Below are 23428 nucleotides of genomic sequence, written 5' to 3' on the forward strand. Positions count from 1 at the left end.
GTTCATAAACTTCCTGCATAAATCTAATCTTTTTGTTTGAGATCAAGTTCTGCATGTCAATCAGCACAAAGTTTGTGGAAAATGACCAACTTCCAGCAAAATAAAAAAACAGATTCGGTCATACCACATCTCTCAAAGTGTGAGTGATATTCAGAGTTGAACGTGGGCCAGCAATGTGCACTAAGTGATGTAGACTGATCCATCTGGCACCTGTGAGGCCCCATCCAGAATACTTTGTCCAGCTTTATGCCCCAGAGTAACAGAGAAACACTGATAAACTGGAGTGAGTTCAGCAGAAAGCTGCTAAGGTGATTAGAGGACTAGTGCACTGGTGTAGACGCTTTGTGCGTGATCTTTTGGGATTTCTGTTACTATCTTGAAATAGGGAATACATTCCTTGTGGATGCTCTGATAAATGCATGTAGATGACCGTGCAAAGTAAATGTGCTGCAGGGTACTTATGAAGGGGAAAAAGCTCAAACTTTTCTTCGTACAGAGAACTTAAGATTCTCCTCCATAAAGTAACGGAACTGGCATTGTGGGCATCCAAATATGGTATGCATCTGTGATTTCCTTGCAGGTTTTTGCATGGAAAATGAACTTGAGTTTTGCTGTGAAGTTATTCACTGTTCTTTAAGCTTGTAACATCAAGCAGAATTTTTACTTTTTTAGTTCAGTGAGTCTGTTATTATCTTACCAGTTTAATATCTGGTTGCCCTGAAACTAGTTCTTTGTGATACAGCTCTGCAGAACAGCCATCTAAGGGGATCCCATTTTTCTCTGAGTGTGCTGTGAGAGGCACAAATGAGTGCATTGGAGTGATTTTGAACTGCTGTAGCAGCAAGGGCTGTTGAGGCTCTCTGACATACCCCTGCCCTTGGGGAAGCCTGGGCCTCACAGTTTGTGTCCTCTCTGTACTTGCACAGCATGAACTCTGGAGTCAGGTGATGTTCTCTCATGAATTCAGTGGGTTCAGAAAGATACTGCTGAGCCAGAACTTGGGCAGCAGTTGTTTGGAAGGTATGGTAGAGAAAGCAGAAATAAGTTCTTTGCTATGCTGGCTTCACAGGATTGGAAAACTGCAATCATTTTGACTAAAAGAAGGCAGCAGATTAGGAGGAACACAGAGCTCCTAGCTGACCTTGTGCTCAAGTGCCTTGCTAAAATGAAGTCAGTGAGCTATTTACTGAGAAAAAGATGCATTTTTTTTTTCCAATTTAGTCATTTTAAAGGAGAAATCTCAATCTGCAAAGAAATAGACAAGTATTGTAAATACTAAAAATAGATTAAGCTGTAGCTTTAAACTTTGTTTAACTTGATGCTTCAAAGTGATAAGATATTTTCAAAATTGAGAAGAATGAATCATAGGGTAAAAATAGCAACAGGAGACCCAGAGTAGAATTTTGGGAAGACAACAAGTAAAAAACAATTTAAGAAAGATGGAAATTATTAAATTATACGTAGCTTGAAAAGCCTTATTGTATCAGATATTGCTCATAAATATAGCTGGTAAATATTAGTTTAAGTAGAGGACACAAAGAAAGGGAAACAAGGCTGCATGGTCGGTGATGGAACTTGGTGCGGAACCCAGGATTACCAAGTACGTCAAGTACGTTTTCCAGTGGACAAAGTATCTGACAGATATTTTCTAGTTATCTACTTATTTATGTCCATAAAAATATACATAATATCACTTCAAATTTCTTTTTGGATTTGGCTGAAAGCAATCAGACTCAGCTGTCAGAATGACTGTGCTACACTTTACAAGTGATACACAAATGTGTGTGATTTTGCTTGTATTCTTCAGTAAAACCTGTATCTAAGACGCATAACAAAGCACTTCCATAGCAGTCAATGAGGCTGTGTTAATAAAGCAGTGGTGTGTGGGCATTAACCATCATTTAGGTGAGCACAGAGTGCCATTAATGCGGTCCCCCTGTGGCCTTCAGCAAGGTCAGCATTTCAATTAAGAGATGAATGAGTATATAAAAAAGTTGTAAAAGCTCAGTTGTCCCTTGGCCCAAGAACCTAGAAGTATTTAGAATCTATCTGGTTACCATTACAAAGAACAATTGATGAGACTACTTATCTAGCTCTTTCCTTCAATTCTTTCCTTCTTCTTAATTTTCTTTTTATAACAAACAAAAAAAGATTAACTTTCAGTGACTTGTGCCAAGCATCCTCTCCCTCTTTTGCCTTGGAGAGCCAGTCTTGTGTTTCTTTCTCTTGCTGTCTGCTGGCTTTTCCTGTCTTGCACTTGTACATGAGCTTTCTTTACTCTCAGGCATTGGCATGGAATCTACTAAGTGTACATGACTTTAGCTGTCTCAAGATTTGCCTTCAGTGATAACTCCTAATTTTTCTACCTTTCAAGTGAATGAAGAATGAAAAAGATTTAACAATATGGCATTACAGTGGGCAGTTGTCCAAAGTGCTTGTCTGACAACCTGCATCTATGTGGTAGTCGTGGCTATTGGATGAACTTTTAAAATTGTTTGGATGAAAACTTAATTCAACATCCAAAGAAACCATATTTTTACACTAAATCAGCCTGCAGAATTTCCTTACCCAGGGGCTTCACAACACTTAGTTTGATGCAAGGAATGGGAATGTAATGTGAAGGAAGGATGAAGAGGGTGGCAGCAGCAGTCCTTTGTGGCAGCCTGCAGTCACACCGCATTAGGTAAAATGCACCTGTAGAGGGTAGTTCTGTGGTGCTTAAACTGATGGATGCGCTAGCTACAAAATCTCTGCTCTCCTCCTCTCCTTTGTTGAATGTATGTTCCCTGCCCCCTTCCTTGTGATGGCAGTGGTACTTATATGATTGAGGAGCAACGCAAAATAATTTGTGCAGAGGGTTATCTACATATGGATCATTGGGATCAGCTTCTTCACTCACTGTGGACCTAGGTGCTACTGTGAAGACAATGAAGTGGGTAGGGTAGGACAGGTTAAATTTGTATTAAGCTGCCATGGAAAAACAGTCTTCTGCTTAAGCTAAAAAAAAAGGTGACAAGCACTCCCACAACTTGTGAGGCTTATAAACAAGAGATTAGAATGAACTTCATAATCATCTCTAATCAAGGATCTGCTCAATGATGGCCTTTAGCAGCGTTCTGTGTAATAGCATCTTTATGGCTTACAGGTTTCTTGTTTTTTTCTTGTTTCTTTTTAAATTCTATTGTTAGAGTCACTTTAGTAAAGAATGGGATCTTTTCCAAAACACTCATGTTGTTTTACAGGTTGAATGAAGACTAAATCCCTGTTATTTAAAGGATGTAATATTTTATTCAATTGATTTTAGATTTATGAAGTCTTTTTTGTTATGTCATGTCTTTATATTTGAATGGTCTTCTCAATAGTTGAGTATTTCAAATTTATACTAATAAGCTGCAGCAGTGAGAGGTGAGAATGCTCTCTTTGGCTGTTTCCATAAAGGGGTAAAATTCCAGGCTGAAATTTTCTCAACATATTGGTGAAAGAATATGGTGAAGTAGTATCTTAAGCATTTACAGAGTTTCAGTTCTGTAAAATCAGAATCTTTTGCAAATGTAGATGGGGACGTGAGCCTTACATGGTTCAACTTACACTGCTTAATTTAAGTATTACAGGTATGAAGTCCTTTACTGACAAGTGTGTAATTATGAAACACAGTGAGCTCTACAACTGCCATGCTCACAAGTAGTTTGATTAATTGTACGTGCTGTATTAATTGAAATTCTAATTATGAAGCAAAAGTTGAAGATTTCAGTTGGAGGAATTAAAAACATGTTGATAATTTAGTTCTATACCTACTGAAATAACAGCATTTCAAATTCTTCTTACATCTTTTCTATCCCTACCTTAATTTGCTGCTTAATATACATAGTCAATATGGTTTTGTTTGTTCATAAGTGCCAGAAGTAGATTTTTGGGAAAATTCACCCTGTAGGAGAGAAAATGTAAATAATTTTATGCTATTCAGAGTGCTAATTTCCACTGGTACTCACATAAGTAATATATATTTATAACATCTTTACTAATGCAGACTTTATGCCCAATATTGTACTTAAATTGTTGTCAGCCTAGGAATAAATAAAATAAATTGAAATACAACAGTGCACTTATGTACGCTTCTAAATTGGAAACTTCAGGGTTGTGTAAGGATGTGTGTGTAACTGGGAATTCTGTGCATTCAGTATTGAAATAACATAACATTTACATGTTTCAAACAAGTCCTCATATCTAACTGTATTCTCACCAGATTTAAGGATTCAGTACATTGACTCTAATAAAATATTGGGAATTAATTTACCAGATTTTTGGAAATTTTAATAACTATGTTAAACTATATTAACTATAAATTTCTGTCTGCTCAGCTGTTTTTAATGTATGCAGAACTGGTACTTCAAAGTACAATTTTATCATTTGCTGTATGTTACTATGGAGTCAAAAATTCAATACAGAATATCATATTGTTCAATATCTCCTAAATTTCTCCTAAATAAGGAGCTGGGGCTTGATTTTACATCTCTGTTTTCAGTTCAGTGAGCTTTTTATGTATTCAAGTATTTGTTGGACTGAAACATAAAGCTCTACATTGGATCTCACTTTTTATGTGCATAGGGTACAAAGTATTAGTTTTCACTTCTGAAACTCTTTAATGTCTGTTCCTTCCTAGCCAGCACTGCTCATTCACAGTCAGCATGATTTCTGCCTCTTATTAGCACTTGTTGCTCATGTATAAATTTTTACACAGGGCTGGAGGGCATTCCTGGAGATGTTGATGCATTTACTTCATCCTCTATCAAAGCTTTTCTGTAAGCTGTTCTCCTGCAGGTGCTGCAAAGCTTGGCTGTGGTTATATGATAGTTGGTGGGGGCTGTTAAGTGTGTGATTTGGTCTCATTGATTTCCAGATTAATTTCCCTTGTTCCTCTGTGTTTATAGTAACATAATCTTGTCCTATACTTAGGTTATACGTTTTTGTTATTGATACAGTTATGTTTTATGTTTTCTTACTATGTACTGATTTAATAAGTTAGACCTCAAGGTTTTGCTTTAAGGCGTATCAGAATAGTTATTTAAATGTACTTGAGAAGACCTTGAATTAGAACTTTCTGTTCTTACAAGCTACTTTTCAGAGAAGAACCATATTCAAAATTGATGTCAGACTGGGAACTAAGAAAGAGTTTAACTCTTCCTGTACTGGACTCCTACAGTATTGTAAATAAATGGTTATAATGAATTTAGCAGCATTTTTCCTGGTAAATTTCTTGTCTCAGCCACCAAGAATACATTAGGCTGAATTTACAGTGCCAATACTTGAATCATGTTCATTGTGACTGGATGAATTGGTGGCTGAAAGATACATCTCACTCCTTAGTATCTGTGATGTTTAATGCTCTAATTATTTCAAAAATACAAACCAAAATGAGTTTATCAACATGTATCATCTTACTCTTTGCTATGTGTGAAAGAATGGCTTCTCCAAAGCCTGTTACAATAGATGCATGTCCGTTGAAGCTGAACATTCCTGAGTATTATGCATCTCGTTTTTTTTTGTTTTTTTTTTTTCAGATTAATCGTGCTCCAAGCTTTGGAACTGATCAAAAAATAGACTACGATGTAAAAAAGGGTGTTCTTCTAAATGCGTTAAAGCTTCTCAACATACGGTAAACTTGTTCTCTTTTTTTCAGTCTGGCTGTCCTTCTGGCTTTAAATGTGTTGTTTCGTTTTGTATGTGAACTTATTTATTTATTCTTTGCATTGGACTAATAGAACATGAAAACATTTTTTTCCACCTTCGTATTTAAAAAAAAGTAAATGCTTCCATTGCTGTCAGTTTTGCTATTGAAATTAATCCAAATTTAACTTTTATTCTTGTTTGTGCTTCCCAAAAACGAAGTGATAATGGTCATTTTCATACCTTTTAAATGGTTTCTCAAACAGGTCTCTAAGTGAGAATGTGAGCGCAGTTGTAGGAAATTTGCTTTGGCAATAGTTTAATACACAATCAAAAGCTATACTGCTCTATAAGAAAGCCTGGTAGTTGGGATATGCTGAAGAAAATCTGAACTTCAGGAACAGAAGTGAGCGGGTGCAGAGAAGGGTGACGAAGCTGGTGAGGGGCCTGGAGAACAAGTCCTACGAGGAGCGGCTGAGGGAGCTGGGCTTGTTCAGCCTGGAGAAGAGGAGGCTCAGGGGCGACCTTATCGCTCTTTATAGGTACCTCAAGGGAGGCTGTAGCGAGGTGGGGGTTGGCCTGTTCTCCCACGTGCCTGGTGACAGGACGAGGGGGAATGGGCTTAAGTTGAGCCAGGGGAGTTTTAGGTTAGTGAAGAAGTTCTTCCTAACATCTGAGAGGGTTGTGAGGCACTGGAACAGGCTGCCCAGGGAAGTGGTGGAGTCACCATCCCTGGAAGTCTTTAAAAGACGTTTAGATGTAGAGCTTAGGGAAATGGTTTAGTGGGGACTGTTAGCGTTAGGTCAGAGGTTGGACTCGATGATCTTGAGGTCTCTTCCAACCTAGAAATTCTGTGATTCTGTGAACATAGCTGCAACCTTATTTGTACATTATATTATAGTACAGAATTATTATAGTACAATTTAAGGTGTGAAGATATTGTAGCCATAAAAGTTAATACTAAAAAAAATATAAAATCTTAATGAGCATTTGACTACTAATTTGTATGTTGTAAACCACGTGACTGACTGAAAATTACAGATGATTTACTTCAGATGAAAGTGCATCTCAGTTGTATTGGGTCAGTTTAAGATGCTTAATTCAGTAAATCTTGATACACCAATTTGAGTTCTGAAAATTGATGTCTGAATTCCTCTTCCTGTTATGTAGCTATCAAAACCTGCATTATGTGAGGGCCTGTGGGAATGAATGTGCTAGATATATTTTGCAATATATTTCATTATAAAAGGTCTTTAACATATCCAGTAGCATAAAGAAACCTTTCCTAATTTTTACTGAGGAATACTTCTCTTTGGACTGACATGCCATATAATATATTTGTGTTTCAGGACAAGTGATAAAAGAAGAAACTTAGCCCAGCAGAAAGCTGAAGCTCAAAAAAGACTGTATGGTCAAGGCTCAATGAAAAAACTGTTGCCAGGTTCCTCAGATTGGGAAAAGCAGCGCCACACACTGGAAAGGAGAAAAGAAGAACTGGTATGATGAAAAAGCGCTATTTCTTGCCCATGGCTTATGGTCTCTTTGTGTTAATTGCCTTACTTTCTTGATTTGTAGAAGGAAAGACTTGCACAAGTCCGTAAACAGATTTCCAAAGAAGAGCATGAAAATAGGCACATGGGGAACTACAGGTAACTGTATTGATTGTATTGGTGGGAAGAATTCAGTTCATTGATTAGGAATATTGGAAACAAGTATTTGTGGTATATGATACATGTATGACAAAAATAAGTAGGCATTTATAGAAAATATAAAATGTAAACCAGGCAGTATGATTTCTTTCGGATAGCACTTTCTCTGATTCCAAATTTTTGTATGCACTTAAGAATTTAAATGACATCAATCACTCTAGTGTTTGTGCAAGAGATTTGCTTGAAAGATGTGATTGTTCAGTTCTATAATCATGTATGACAATTCTTTTCTCTGGGGTGGAGGACAATATTGTGGTGTTAATATTCCTGCATTATTGTACAGAGAATGAAAAATCAAATCTGAATGTTCTCTGTGATGCTTCAGAAACCTTACATTTGGTAATGGCATTTCAAATACCATATTCATATTTCTACGCTTTGATTTTGGATCTCAGTAGACTTAAAATTATATATCTTCAGTTTTTGTGGTAAAATATGTTCAAAAGCCTGTTTTAACTTGTTGGTTATAATTGGCATTGGCCAGAAAACAGTATTTTTTTTTTTTTTGATGTTTTTACTTTATTTCTTGACATTAGCTTCAATGAGAATTAAAAGCAAGGCCAATGGATATTTGGTGAAAGGGTGCAGGGTACTGCTGAGAAGAGATGTTGGGAACATTCACCCAATCTTTACAACATTCATACAGGATGTAGGAGGTCTAGGCTTCTATCTTTCATTTTGAATTAGTCAGAATGCCTTTACTGCTGTTCTTCTTCTGCTTTTTGAGCAGATGTTCTATATTTCCCAGTAAACTCCTTATTTAAACACACAGATTTGTTTTTGTTTTTTCCTTTTTTTGATGAATTAACATCTTGCTAACAGAGACTGTTTGTAACATTCCCAGTTTTAATTACATTCTTTCTTGACGTATATAGAGCTGAACTAGTATATCAAAAAAACAACACAATGAAGGAGTTATTTTCATATTAGTTGGACTAGAAGAAAGAGAAACATGATGCTTAAAAATGTCTTGGTTTTTCTTTAACTTTAAAGTCTAACTTTTTAGCTGATCCTGTTTGAGGTTGCTAATTCAGTTGCGGAATGAAAGTGAGCCAAATGTTCTCTTTATTTAGTCTTTTGGTCGATCTAAATCAATAAAATGCAAACATTTTGTTTTTTTTCTCTGTAAAAAAATGTCACTTAATGAGAAACGTGCAGATGTAAATAGGCAGAACAGCTGTGTGTTTTCTTAATACCACATGTTTGCAAAAAGGCTGAAGAGTCAGCAGAGCCTGAGAAGTAAAGGAATTTTGGCTAGAGATACAGATTTTATCTAAGCATTCTTCAGGCTTTTCTCCTTGTGATGTCCTTCTGCAGAGCAGGACTAGCTTGTCTCAGGTATTGCCAATCTATTGCCATAGATCATGGAAATTTTGGGTCCTAGTATTGCTGTATGGATTAGTGCTTCCTGTGAAGCACTTCCAAAGAAACCTTTATGTCTACACAACTTTTGAATCCTAATCCTATGAACAGTTTTTTTTCCATCAACCTCAGTAGGTTTTGATGTAGGCACTATGCCTATGGATGTTGATTCATCAAGTAGCTTAGTCAAGCGTCTGTCTGCAAGTGCAGCTAGCCCATTGATTTCATTAGGATCCTGTGGTGTTCAGAATAGGATGCTTTCAAATGCCTCCAAGCACTTGTAAATTTATGAGGAACTGAAAAGTATGTATATGTCTTTGAAATAGCCTTTAACTGTAGTCTATTTCTACGTATATTTGAATGTGCTTTCTTTAAAGTAATTGTTCTACAGTACTTTTTTAGCAGTAGAATCAACACCATTAAATAGTGTTGACAGCTACTAGATTAGTTTGTGTATGTATGCGAACTGGAGCCACCTTCAGGTTGTAGAACCAATGTGAGTTAAATAGGATCGTGTTCAACCTTTTTCCATTGTGACAAAATCATAATGAAAGATACCTTTTCAAGAAAGAAAAGACTGAAAATGAAAAGGAGAGTCTTGTAAAAAGTTCACACATACAAAAAAAAACACAAAACACAACACCAACCACAACAAACCAAACATACAAGTCACATAATGCCAGTTAATATATAAATGGCACCTATGTTTTACACAGTGCAGGCAGAATTATCTTATACTCATTACAGTAAGTTAGAAATCAGTCTCCCATCTCCACCATTTCTGACTGTTTCAGGCATTCATCGCATGGATTGGAGCGGGTTTCTTCAAAGCCCATTGTTACTTGATGAGCATGAATAAACCACTGAGTCCTGTTTCTTAGATGCTCATAATCTTCCCTGTGATTTTAGAGAAAAATAGCATAGCTGCTGTAATGGAAAACCAGAGTCACCCTGTATGTGCATGTACTAGGAAAAAATAAATTCTTACAACATGTATTTCCTCCTTTTTTTTGTTTTTGAAGATTTAACATTCAAGTGCAGTACATATTGAATCTTTAATGTATTTCATGTCCATTAACTCAAAGCAATTGTTCAGATTTTCAGTTTTGTGTCCTTTCACTGCTAATAAAAATTATTCTGTGGCACTGAATTTTACAAGCAATATTTTGTAATCGTTCATGAATCTTTTACACTTGGGTGTACTGTTCAGACCCACCCTGAAATTTCAGAGTATTGCAAAGCCGTGTTTGCTTACCTCTCAGGAATGACCTGATTGCATTACTTTTTGGCTAAATGTTGGTTTAAATCACGTATGTGTTCACTGAGTTAAATCTAGATTTAGAGAGCATCATTCAGAGTGTATGTTTCATGATATGATATGTATTCCATCTATAGTTATAATGTAATATGCATTACAGAAGACTCTGAATTAGGTGCATTTTGTTCCTATTTGATAAGGAACTCATCTTCTATCTTCCACTTAAACTCAGTTTAATTTTTTTTCCCAACAGGCGAATTTACCCTCCTGATGATAAAACATTACTTGAAAAGTATGAGAGTTTGTTAGCCACTGCTTTCCAGACATTTCTTGCTGGGAGAGCAGCTTCACTTCAGCGGGAAATGAATAACCCTTTAACAAGAATGAAGGTACTGAAGCACAGAAATTGGCTTTAAGTTATTTATCTTGGAATTTATGACCTTGCATATTAGTTTCACAATAATCATGTGTGATGGCTAATAAATAGCATTTGATAATGTTTCCATCATTTTATTATTATTCTTTGTGCAGCTTGTGGGCCAGATCCTTGAATCTGGATGAACTGCAGTGGACCCAGGGTGGAGACAGGCTAGCTGGCTTTAAGCTACTTTTCAATTTCCCTGATCCTCAGCCTTACCCCTGGCCAAACCAGAGGTTGGCAGAAACTGCTTATGAGCTGGTAATTGCCTCCTTCTTCCTCCAGTAATGTCCCCAGCCTACTCATCCACTTGTACAGACTGGAATGAGCGATATCTTAAAACCAGCTCTGCTAGTTTAAGGAATCCAAAAATTCTGCCTGATTGCCTGTTTACGCAGGCAACGATAGAAAGCAGGAGAGTGGCTATATTTAAAATAACCCAATAATGTGATTTAATTTGAAATCTAAGAAATAATTTCCCGTCTTTGTAATTGGCATCATTCAGCAGTTTTGCAGGAATCTTTTGTTCAGCCCTTTCTTCAGACTTTAATAAATGTTAAAACTTGATTTTAACTTTTGATTTTTTGATGATTGTAAAGAGAGATGCATGTGTCAGAAGAAATACTGTTATATCCTCCTTTGGAGGCATTCATAGTCTTATTTTAGGAATCAATAATAAAAGTAATTTCAAATTCCTACCAGTTGGCTCTTGAAGTTCGGAAGAATAGGATAATGCCTTGCTTTGAATTAATCATATTGAAATTCCTGTTTCTAGGAGGAGGACATTTTGGATCTTCTGGAGCAATGTGAAATAGATGATGAAAAACTAATGGGAAAATGTACCAGGCAGCGAGGGCCTAAGGTATTTTACTTTTAGATGCCATATTTTTTAAATTCTATTCCAGTCTGAGAATTTTAAGTGAGCAAATTAGTTAGCTGATTCTGGTGGAAGTTTTGTTCCTCATATTGCCGTTAGCTTGTTTTTTGTTTTTTAAGTATGAAGAGAAGCATAATTACCTTTTGTCCAGCCAAATCCCATTAAAATTTTAACTGGATGTGGGATTCTTTTCCTCTCTAAGCTGTTTTGAGGAATCGGTGTGCATGGCAACAACTGTTCTACAAGAGACTGCTTCATTTCAGTGTGTGAAATGATCTTTTATATCCATAGATTATCTCAGAAGAATGCTTTGATCTTTAATCGATTAGTGCTACTAAGGAATTTTGAGATCATGGGATAAAAGGCACTATGGAAGCTCAAAGGATTAATTATGATTATGATGTATCTGCAGCTTGCTTACTAGCTAAAAGGGTCATACGATATATCTTGAAGCCAGTTTCATATCCAAAATCTGATTTTAAAGTGAATGCACTTTATTTTTAGCTTAATACTTTCTGCTTGTGCACATAGTTCATGTGAGTTTTTGCCTTAAATACACTGTGTCCATCTGCAAGCCAGTAAAGATGAATAGTTTGGGTTTAGCTTAAAGAGGTGTGTTTACTATATCCTGTAAACATTTTATGTCAAGTCTGCTTAGAGGAGCCTGCTTTTAAGTTCCTGACCTTTAACAGATTTAAGTATGCATGTAAATTTTTTTTACAGCATTTTATGTTTCTGAGAACATGGTATACAAGTCTTGGAACAGGTGAATTTCCTTACAAAATGAATACTGACAATTGTCCCGGGCTTGCAGGGCTACTAAATATGTGTGCAAGAATCTACATTTTTATACAGGTGTGCATACTAGAAAGATAATTGGTATATCCATTCTAGAGTTTTGTGAGCCAGTGCTCTAACAGTTGCCGACTCATTTAAATAAGACAAAACAAAAATGAACAAACAAAACAAAACAAACAAACAAAAAACCACATCCGGTCCACCCTGGCAACACACTCAACCCACATTCTTCAGGGCTTGGTTTTCAGTTCTTTAAAATAGGGTCACTTAATTCAAGCTTAACATCCCAATCACATTCCTGTTTCCAGAAGCCTGTCTTTTCCCAGCAGCCCTCAAAGAGCATCTATCTGGTTGACTGTATGCACACACAGATGATAAGCTCTACACTGGTTGCACAGAAACCATTTCCAAGCTGGAGGCCATAAACATTAATAGAGTACTGAACTCAAACTGAAAAACTTCTTTTAAGTAGTTTTAAGTTGAAGTCTCAATTTCTGAGTGAGATTATATGATGTGGTCTTCTTTTATAGTAGACAAATTAATTCTGTAGCTTAGAAGCTGTTACATCAGATCAACATTGCATTAATAGGACAGAGAAAAAATTCTGCATATTGCAGAATTCCCACTTGTTGCCTTAAAATTTATGAGATCAAATGAAAGGGAAATGAAACTAGCGTATCGAAGGAGGTTGTTTCTTTTCTTTGCAGTGTGCAGACTCCATGCTGTACAGGATATGCATTCCTGCATCTTTTTCTTAGGGTCCTGGTATACTTCTCAATCCTTTAAGCCATACACACAGTGAAGGCATGTGACTGGGGACTTCTCTAGTTGTGTAATATCCTATGCAGTCTCTTTGAAATACGGGTGTCTGTTTCGGATGGTCCTTGTATCTTGCACTGAAAGAGTATCACCCCTTTCCTTTAAGGAGTAAGGTGAATATAGGTAATAATGTGCATTTGATTGGCTACCTCTTTGTAAAGGTCTACTGTGATATACATGGTGTCTAATATCTGTCTCTATATAAATCTGGTGAGGTAGGCAGTATAATTTACTATTGCCTGTCAATCTATCAGGTAAAAGAGTAATCTAGTAGTAAAACTAATATTTTTTAAGCATGAAATACTACAAATAAAGATCCATTTGGGTATCCAAAAAGTAACACATGCAAGATCTGATAGTCAAAACAAACCAGTACATCTCACCTCAAGTCCTGTTAAATGAAAGGTTCTTTGGGAAGGTCATAACATGCTGCCCTCATTTAACCTTTAGTGGCTGGCCTGCTGACAGAGGCTACTGTTTAGGAAGTCAGATGCTTTGCCTTGGGCACACTCTCTTCCTTGGAAAAATGAACAGTTAGGACTCTGTGCAGCATAGTTGGAAAAATAGGAAGAGAGAAGAACGTTTTCCTCTTGATCTTCCTCCATACACATACATATATTTGAAGGGCAGAGGGTGTGTGTTTGTGTAAATAAATTTTGCATGTAAAAACAATTCCATATTTGCTTGGAGGCAATTTTTGTTTGCAAGTAAAATATTACTGAATTCTACCTAAACTGAGAAATTATTTCTGGAAATGTCTGGTTTATTTGTAGCCTCTAGAGGGCACCTTATACTCGCACACTGTAAGGTTTACTCTGCCATGTTTATTATATTGCACCTGTTCTTTGTGTAGGAAAAAGAAGTAAGGAAATAAAATAACATAGGTATTTTAGAGGAAACAAGTAATTACTTTTATTTTATTCTTCTTATATAAAATCAGATGAGTCTAATCAAACAAAAACGAGGTTAGCATAAGGGGAAAATCAAGGTGATTAGAATTGTTATGGATGTGAATATTAAACTTTTAAGTGGTCAGTTTAAACCCAGATCTGGCTATTATTTGTCATCATTGCTTTCTGTAATTTCTTTGACTTTTCTTTTTATTCTTCTTGGTTAAGTGATGCAAAGTCTTAGTCAGTCTGTTCTTATTGTTCATTGTAAAAAGTGTTAGAAACATGCATTTGATAAGAGGAAATAAGATCTGCTTTAAAGCCCCTGTGATTTTTAATTGAAATTATTCATTATTTCATGTATAACTCATCTGGAATGTCTAATCAATATATTATTTCTCCATGATATATACCATTTTGGGATTGGGATACCTAGTTTTGAGAAAGCAGTAGGTGTTGAGGCACCTTCATTTGTCTTTTTGGCAGGTAGATAGACATCAAAATACTATTTTTGTAATTTGAACATTGCCAGGGAATTGCCAGGGAAAAACAAACAAACAAACAAAAACAATTGCCACAGTGGAATATACTTCTTTAACTTGTCCTTATCCAGTTTGAGAGCTTGTGCTTGCATAACCATACTATCACTGTTAAGTTAGTGGGAGAAATCTCTTTCCTTCCTTGCCTGGAGTAGAAGTTTTTGTAGGATATGTTTATTTGTAAAATATCGCCCTTCGCAGTAAATCTTTGTGCATTATATTAAAATAATGAGGCAATTTAAATTCATCCTCAGAGTTTCTTCTATTTCAGACTGATCCAAAAGATGTTCAGAAATTACAGTATTTCTTTAATGTGAGACTTAATTTAATTAGGCAACTGGAAGATGAAGCCATTGTCATAGCTTCTTACAGCTGACCATTACTGGAATGAAAACTTAGGAAAAATAATTACCATATGAGACCTCTTAGGTTGATAGATATAATGGTGGACACTGCATTTTACTTGTCTGTCTCGTTGATGTAAGAAAAAAACCCCACGTCATTTCTGTTCTTGCATCAGTTTCTCTGTCTCCTACTTTTTGCTTTTTATCTTACATTGCTTTTTATCTTACATTACTCTTGGTAATAGCATGAGATTAATTACCTGATGAGACTGAATCCCATGTACATATGGGATGCCAAAGGTATCTAGCATAGCTTTCTATATCCCTCCAGATTCTGCCTTCTACAGGATGTGGATTAATCACTTTCTCTTTCAGAAGTGTACCAGACAAAGTTCCCTGATGATTACTTCACAGTGATCACTGTTACAGAACACCTTCAGTTATGGCAAATATCAGTTAGGGATTGCAACTGATTGCAAATGATGTTCTGTATAATTTGATTCACTGTTTTAAACTATAATATATATCAGGTAGTGTAAATCCTACTTGAAATAAACTAACATTTTTGCCTTACTATATTATGCTGATATTTTTATGAGAAAGTTTGGAATTATTGTGTCATTAGTTTAATAAGGTACTAAAAAATTTGAGACAGTCTTAATGTTTATAAATGAACCTCTCTGAATCAGAGACATAATGCGATAGTAAAGTGTTCTTTTGGGATTATGAAGGAATTTATTTTTTTTTCATTTATTTATTTTGCTTTAGCCCTTGTATTCTATGCCAGAAAGTGCACAGCCCTTAAGAAAACTTAAGAACTACAATAGTGATAGCAGCTGTTATAGTGGTAGCAGTATGTCAGAGTCGGGAGAAGAAACTGAAAAGGAAGATCATAATGAAAAAAAAGAGAAAAAAGTATCATATGATCTTGAAGAAAATAAATACAAGTCCTTGGAACGATCAGGTAAGTTAAGTTTTACCACATTTTTAAGTCTGGTCTTACATGGTGAGTTATATAGAATGCTTGAGTATTTCAGAATATATCAACAGTCATAGCTCAGAGTTAAACAGTGGTTTGTTCATTTAATCTTCTTTAAAATCTTTTCTAAAATAATTAAAAAAAAAAAAAAGGAAAAAAATATGAATATTTTTGACAAGAATGCCAAAGGGAAAAAATAGATTTGGATGACAGTTGAAAATGGTGTGAATTTACTCTTAGTTTTTTTTTTTTTTTTATAAGATTGTTATTTTTTCCTTGTAAAATAAAGTTTCATTAAGCTTGAATTTGCTGGAATATAGAATGGATACAGAAATATATCCGTATATATATGTTTCTGATGAGATATTTTCTTGCTTACTGTAGAGTGCTAGTGTGACTGTGTTCTGTTGAACATGGTAGATATGCTTTTTTTTTTTTTTTTTTAGAGGTGTATTGTCTCACAGAATTTCGTCATTTAATTACACAAATACTTCTAAAGTTTTATTTTTCATAGGAATGTCCTTTATTTAGCAGGAGGCTGAATTGAAAAACTTTACAGCTGGACAGGAGCAGATGAGTTAGATCAGGTCTACAGATACGTGTTCCTTCAACTACATTTTCTCTTTCTTCCATATTCTTCTAGTCAAGAAGACTAACATAGTAGCCACATGCTTTTTGACCCATAGGGAATATGTACTCTGTCTCAAATCTGATGCATGGATCGGAGTCCACCTGATTAAAGCTGACTATGAGGGAGAAATAAAAGTTCTTATAGAATATATATAATGTGTGTTATTAGAGGATCTGACATGAATGACTACGACATATAAAATTGTTAGTCAATGTAAGTTATTGTACAATGGATGTAAATGTGATAGTCATGTGTGTTGTTAGTTACAAAGACTGAAAAATGGGTGTAAAAAGACTAATAAGTAATTGCATCATTTCTTTAATTTGTCTGCAGGTAGAATGAACTGGAAACCTTCAATTAAAAATATAAAATCTCCATCATATTCACCCTCCACATCATCTGCAGGTCCAATAAGGCGTTCTGTAAGCTGCCCTCGTTCTATATCGACCATGCAGTCACATGAGCAGCGTCCCTTCTCGGCCAAAGCATCTCTGCAAGTCCAGCGTGCATCCTCAGTGAATAGGGCCCGTTCTTTAAATTGTAGCCCATCTTCATCCAGAGCCTCTCAGACATCCAGCCTGTGCACTATGAATTCTTCGGGGGTGAGTTAGCAGAGCAGTTACATTCAAAAAGTGTTTAATTTCTCTAAGGCTTTATAAATGCCTTAATAATTTTTACAATGTCAAAAATCCTGATGTACAGGATTTCGATGTATAATCAATTCTATTTTAACAGAAACTCAGGAATGTAAGATCTCCACATCTCTACATGTCTTACAGTGAGTGCTAGCTGTGATGTTTCAGTGTTTCTGGTGCAGCTATACAGATACCACATTTTATGAAAATGGAAATCTTAGCTAGGGCCTTTGTGGCTTAGAAACCCTCTCTCCTAGACAGTTTTTTTGTTTGTTTGTTTGTTTTGTTTTCTGCTTAAATGGTAGAAAGTTATTACTTTAGCATGAAACTCTTAAAAAGTTTCTGTGGTCTGTTTGGGGACTGATGGTTTCTTAAATAAGGATCTGCCTACCTTCAGAATTTTTACAGTGACGAAAACACATCAGTGCTTGAAAAACAGTGTATAATCCTAGGATAAATGCATAGTATCAGATCAAAACATTAGTAAGGTTTTGTATGGCTCTTCATTGAAGATGTAATTACTTTGCAGCCTACTGTACCTAATTCAAATCAACTGTACCACTGCTCTACTTCCAGAGTTAACAATTTAAAATTTATAGGCAGTTCCATGTCTTCCTTAGGATTTACTGATTTGCTGTTGGAATAACAGTGTCAGAAGCCTATTTTTATTTTTTTAAGTGAAGGTAAAACTACTTTCATTTTGAAGCCTGTCCCTGAGGAAGGCAAACATTTAGATTTGCATGGTCCAACTAAGTAATTAATAGAAAAAGCAGATCTTATTAAATAAAGATTTTTAGCTGTTTAGAATCTGTGTGCTAATATTTTACAGGTGTATTTCTGGAATATACCTTTTTTTTTTTTTTTTTTTTTTTCATTGCTTGCATGGTGGACCACTTGCCCCCAGGCAGTGTTTGCTGAATCTGTATCCAGCCTAATTCAGTATAGTATTGAGTGTTTGTGCCAGTGCGTTTCAATTCGTCCTTTGGTGGCTGAACCGTATATTTCATCACCCAAACAATTCATCTGGAGAGAGGGCAAAACAAATTGGCACTTCTAACCCACACTTGCAGCCTTTCTCCATTGTGTTGAGTTTTGATTTTGAGAAATCCTTTTGTAATGCTAATTAACATGCTTCATAGTATTTACTATCTCTAATCATCATTTTTATCCGGTAGAACACACATTGTCTGTTTTGCCTGTGAGGCTTTGTCTAAATGATGAAAAAGAACCCTTTCAAAATTGCATGCTGACATCTTGCAAAATACTTCTTAACATGGTTTTCCATCTTTAAAGTCAGCTAATTGAATTGAGAAGACATTAAGATTGTGTCTTCACCACAACAAGTTAAAGGTATTTTTTATCACACTAGCTTTCTCAAATTTAAAAAGTACCCTTTCATCATCAAGATGTATTCCGAGAGTTTAATGAGACAGACTTAATATAGATTTTTCTACTCACATTAACTCTATATCAAATACAAATTACTGAAAGATTAAAACCAGTCTCTTACCGTATGACATTAAAAATGGGCTGCTCACTTAAATTAACATTAGTAAGAAACTGTACTTACTTTTTCATTGAGAAAGCTGTACTACAGAAGTGACCTTGATATGCAGATCTATTATGTTGGGTGATAGAGCTTGGGTCATGTTTCTTAAAATAATGTGAATAAAATTACTTACAAAATTGATAAGAACTACTCATAATTTAGCACTGTATTGTGAATGGAACTCTTCATAATTATTTTTGCAACTAAGAATAATATACTATATATTACTGCTAGAATAAAATTGAAATTGATAAACTATAACTTACTAAGAAGAAATAATTTGTACATGCTAAAGTGTTAGTTTTTCAATCCTTTAGGCAAGCAAAAAGGGAGTGTATTGCCACTTTTGGAGGCTGGTAAGATCCAAATATACTAAAGGCATGGAAACTAAGTTTAGAATGAGCCATCTCATGAGACCCAACCTGGAGTAACACATTGAGCTCTGGGGCCCCCAGCGTAAGGACACAGACGTCTTAGAGGAGGTCCAGAAGTGGGACACAGAGGGGACACAGATTATCAGAGGCTGGAGCACCTCTCCTATGAAGACAGGCTGAGGGAGTTGGGGTTCTTCATCCTGGAGAAGAGAAGGCTCTGGGGAGACCTTGTAGCACCCTGGCAGTACCTAAAGGGGGCCTACAGGAAAGCTTGTGAGGGACTCTTACCTGGGAGTGTAGTGATAGGACAAGAGGTAATAATTTCTAACTGAAAAGAGGGTAGATTTATACTAGACATTTGAAATAAATTCTTTACTGTTGTCGACGGGAGGAAGACACAGACGCTCAATATGAGTGAACAGTGAACTTCAACTTTAATGGATAGCTCAGTCGCCTTTTATCTATTCCGAAACTTGTAAACATTCTTAACTAAACTTAGGATTGGCTAACACTTTCCCGCGCTATGCAGTTGCTACCGTCCTGCCCCAGGGGGTCTATCCAATCGCCTAAGGGCATCGTGTTCTTGATCCTGATTGGCTCTCAGCCACCTGCGTACGTGCCCAGATCCATGTAAGCTAAGTACGGTACTTTATTAGCTTATTGCCTGCCAATTGCCCCACATTCACATGTCCCACCTCACTTAACCATTCCTCAACACTTTACTATAAAGGTGGAGAGAGACTGGAACAGGTTGCCCAGAGAAGCAGCGAATGCCTCATCCCCGGAAGTGGCCAGGCTGGATGAGGTCAGGCTGTCTAGGGCAGAGTGACCACGCAATGGTGGAGTTCACTATTCTTGGCGAGGTCAGGAAGGGGACCAGTAAAACCGCTGTATTGGACTTTCGGAGGGCTGACTTTGAGCTGCTCAGGACATTGGTTGGTGGAGTCCCTTGGGAGGCGGTTCTGAAGGGCAGAGGGGTCCAGGAAGGCTGGGCGCTCTTCAAGAGGGAAGTCTTAATGGCGCAGGAACGGTCTGTTCCCACGTGCCCAAAGACGAGCTGGCGGGGAAGAAGACCGGCCTGGCTCAACAGAGAATTGTGGCTTGATCTTAGGAGGAAAAAGAGGGTTTATAAGCTTTGGAAAAGTGGGCAGGCCACTAAGGAGGACTTTAAAGAAGTAGCGAGGCTGTGCAGGGACAAAATTAGGAAGGCCAAAGCTCATCTGGAGCTCAATCTGGCTACTGCCGTTAAAGATAACAAAAAACGTTTCTATAAATACATCAACACAAAAAGGAGGACTAAGGAGAATCTCCATCCTTTACTGGATGCGGGGGGAAACTTAGTTACAAGAGATGAGGAAAAGGCGGAGGTGCTCAATGCCTTCTTTGCCTCAGTCTTTAGCGGCAATACCGGATGTTCTCTGGATACCCAGTACCCTGAGCTGGTGGAAGGGGATGGGGAGCAGGATGTGGCCCTCATTATCCATGAAGAACTGGTTGGTGACCTACTACGGCACTTAGATGTGCACAAGTCGATGGGGCCGGATGGGATCCACCCAAGGGTACTGAGGGAACTGGCAGAGGAGCTGGCCAAGCCACTGTCCATCATTTATCAACAGTCCTGGCTATCGGGGGAGGTCCCAATCGACTGGCGGCTAGCAAACGTGACGCCCATCTACAAGAAGGGCCGGAGGGCAGACCCAGGAAACTACAGGCCTGTCAGTTTGACCTCAGTGCCAGGAAAGCTCATGGAGCAGATCCTCCTGAGAGTCATCATGCAGCACTTGCAGGGGAAGCAGGCGATCAGGCCCAGTCAGCATGGCTTTATGAAAGGCAGGTCATGCCTGACGAACCTGATCTCCTTCTATGACAGAGTGACGCGCTGGGTGGATGAGGGAAAGGCTGTGGATGTGGTCTACCTTGACTTCAGCAAGGCTTTTGACACCGTCTCCCACAGCATTCTCCTCAAGAAACTGGCTGCTCTTGGCTTGGACTGGCGCACGCTTCGTTGGGTTAGAAACTGGCTGGATAGCCGGGCCCAAAGAGTCGTGGTGAATGGAGCCAAGTCCAGTTGGAGGCCAGTCACTAGTGGCGTCCCCCAGGGCTCGGTGCTGGGGCCGGTCCTCTTTAATATCTTCATCGATGATCTGGACGAGGGCATCGAGTGCACCCTCAGTAAGTTCGCAGATGACACCAAGTTAGGTGCGTGTGTCGATCTGCTTGAGGGTAGGAAAGCTCTGCAGGAGGATCTGGATAGGCTGGACCGATGGGCTGAGGTCAACTGCATGAAGTTCAACAAGGCCAAGTGCCGGGTCCTGCACCTGGGGCGCAATAACCCCAAGCAGAGCTACAGGCTGGGAGAGGAACAGTTGGAAAGCTGCCAGGCAGAGAAGGACCTGGGAGTGATGGTGGACAGTCGGCTGAATATGAGCCAGCAGTGTGCTCAGGTGGCCAAGAAGGCCAACGGCATCCTGGCTTGTATCAGGAACAGCGTGACCAGCAGGGCTAGGGAGGTGATCGTCCCCCTGTACTCAGCTCTGGTGAGGCCGCACCTCGAGTACTGTGTTCAGTTTTGGGCCCCTCGCTACAAGAAGGACATCGAGGTGCTTGAGCGGGTGCAGAGAAGGGCGACGAAGCTGGTGAGGGGCCTGGAGAACAAGTCCTACGAGGAGCGGCTGAGGGAGCTGGGCTTGTTCAGCCTGGAGAAGAGGAGGCTCAGGGGTGACCTTATTGCTCTTTACAGATACCTTAAAGGAGGCTGTAGAGAGGTGGGGGTTGGCCTGTTCTCCCACGTGCCTGGTGACAGGACGAGGGGGAATGGGCTTAAGTTGAGCCAGGGGAGTTTTAGGTTAGATGTTAGGAAGAACTTCTTTACAGAAAGGGTTGTGAGGCATTGGAACAGGCTGCCCAGGGAAGTGGTGGAGTCACCATCCCTGGAAGTCTTCAAAAGACGCTTAGATGTACAGCTTAGGGATATGGTTTAGTGGAGGGCTGTTAGCGTTAGGTTGGAGGTTGGACTCGATGACCTTGAGGTCTCTTCCAACCTAGAAAATTCTGTGATTCTGTGATTCTGTGAGGTTTGTCAACCTTGTCTGGTGTGAGGTGTCTCTGCCCAGGGCAGGGCAGGGGGTTGGAACCAGATGATCTTTAAGGTCCCTTCCAACCCATGTGATTCTATGATTTACATTTGGGAATTACAGACACATTTTACAGCAGTTATAATCAAAAATGGATTTGTAAATATTTGCTACCTTATCATTTCAGCTGCATTATTCTATCAAAATATTTTGTTATGTTTAAAAATATTCTTCATCTACTTAAGCAAAAGTATCCTTAAGTAATGAAGTTCTTACGATATACAAAGATTTAGAAATGCGTAACAATTCTGAATTTAATTCTTGGAAAAAAAACAACCAACACTTAAAATTAAGCCCACGTAATTTTGTATGGACAACAATATGCAAAAGTAAAGAAAAAGGATCAGAAATACTTCTAACTATGTTCTAGATTTTAAAAAGCAAACCCCAAATCCTCCAGACATGGTCTAATCTCAATACTTTATGGTTTCAGGTTGCTGTTGGCATGAAAAACACTGATATTTTAACCAGTACCCTGAAAAATTGAAAGCAATGTGTGAACCCCACTTAGCAGAATTGGAGCAAAATGTCCCTACTTCTCATATAACTGGCATTTTCCGTTAAACCATAAATCAAATTTGTCACAGTGCAGAACTGAAATGAAGTTTATTATTATTAATAATTTCTGTTCATTATATTGAATTTAATTTCCAAATTTGTTGTCCACATTTCAAGTGTATATTTTAAATGGTGGCATCATGAATATCTAATATATATTTGCTTATCTTTTATCAAACAAATATGCATTCAAACTCTGATTTTCTTGCATTTATTGAGAACTAAGAGTAACTCTGGTGGATTAATGTGCAAAGCATACTTGTGTATATTAGGTATGTATTAGATACTACATTTATACACTTTATAAATGCATTTTATACTACCCTGTTTAGAGGTGTTTATGGTTTTTTTTTTTATTTATCAAGGAAATATCTTTGTTCCTATTATGTGATCTAATAGCACTCCTGGATTTTTCATCTATTTCATATCTTTAGAATGAGTCTTTGCTGCAACAGAAAACGAAAGAGCAAGAAGTTGCTCTGACGAAAGAGACTCTACTCATTTTCAATGACATGAGAATGAAGTTCCCAGGCAAAACGGATGAAGAATCAGAATTAATTATAGAAGATGTAAGTATCTATAAATAAGAAAGAAGAATTACAAGCTAGATAGTGCTTAAGCCACTAAAACGAAGGAAAGTAGAAAGTTCAATTTGTGATGCATGAGCTCCTGTGGCCTTAAAATGTCCATAACTCAGGATAATTGAAAAGATTTCAAAAGCTTGGAGCTTTGCATGCTTTTGAGCTTTAAAGAGCAGCACTGAAAACATTCTTATGTCTCTATAACATATATGAGAAACAATCAGAAAGGTTAGAAAAATACAGTTTATCATTGTACGGAAAGTTCAAACTTTTAAGTAAGCTAAGAATAATGTTACAATTCATTAACAG

At 37.5% G+C, this 23428-nt stretch overlaps 1 protein-coding gene across 7 annotated transcripts in view; it reads left to right on the forward strand.

Moving 5' to 3' along the window:
• TTLL7 (tubulin tyrosine ligase like 7) overlaps positions 1-23428 on the forward strand; it is a 74281-nt gene that overhangs the window by 35503 nt on the left and 15350 nt on the right. For all 7 annotated transcript variants that reach the window (XR_014695680.1, XM_084528521.1, XM_084528522.1 and 4 more), the window contains 8 exons: positions 5559-5653; positions 7014-7161; positions 7240-7313; positions 10247-10382; positions 11187-11273; positions 15447-15642; positions 16622-16890; positions 22973-23107. Coding sequence is in view for 6 of the 7 variants with exons in the window: in XM_084528521.1 (XP_084384647.1) it covers positions 5559-5653; positions 7014-7161; positions 7240-7313; positions 10247-10382; positions 11187-11273; positions 15447-15642; positions 16622-16890; positions 22973-23107 (1140 nt within the window). In the remaining variant the exon portion in view is untranslated. The remainder of the gene's footprint in view (positions 1-5558; positions 5654-7013; positions 7162-7239; positions 7314-10246; positions 10383-11186; positions 11274-15446; positions 15643-16621; positions 16891-22972; positions 23108-23428) is intronic.

This window comes from Aythya ferina, assembly GCF_964211825.1.
Source record: "Aythya ferina genome assembly, chromosome: 8".
Lineage (NCBI taxonomy): Eukaryota > Metazoa > Chordata > Aves > Anseriformes > Anatidae > Aythya > Aythya ferina.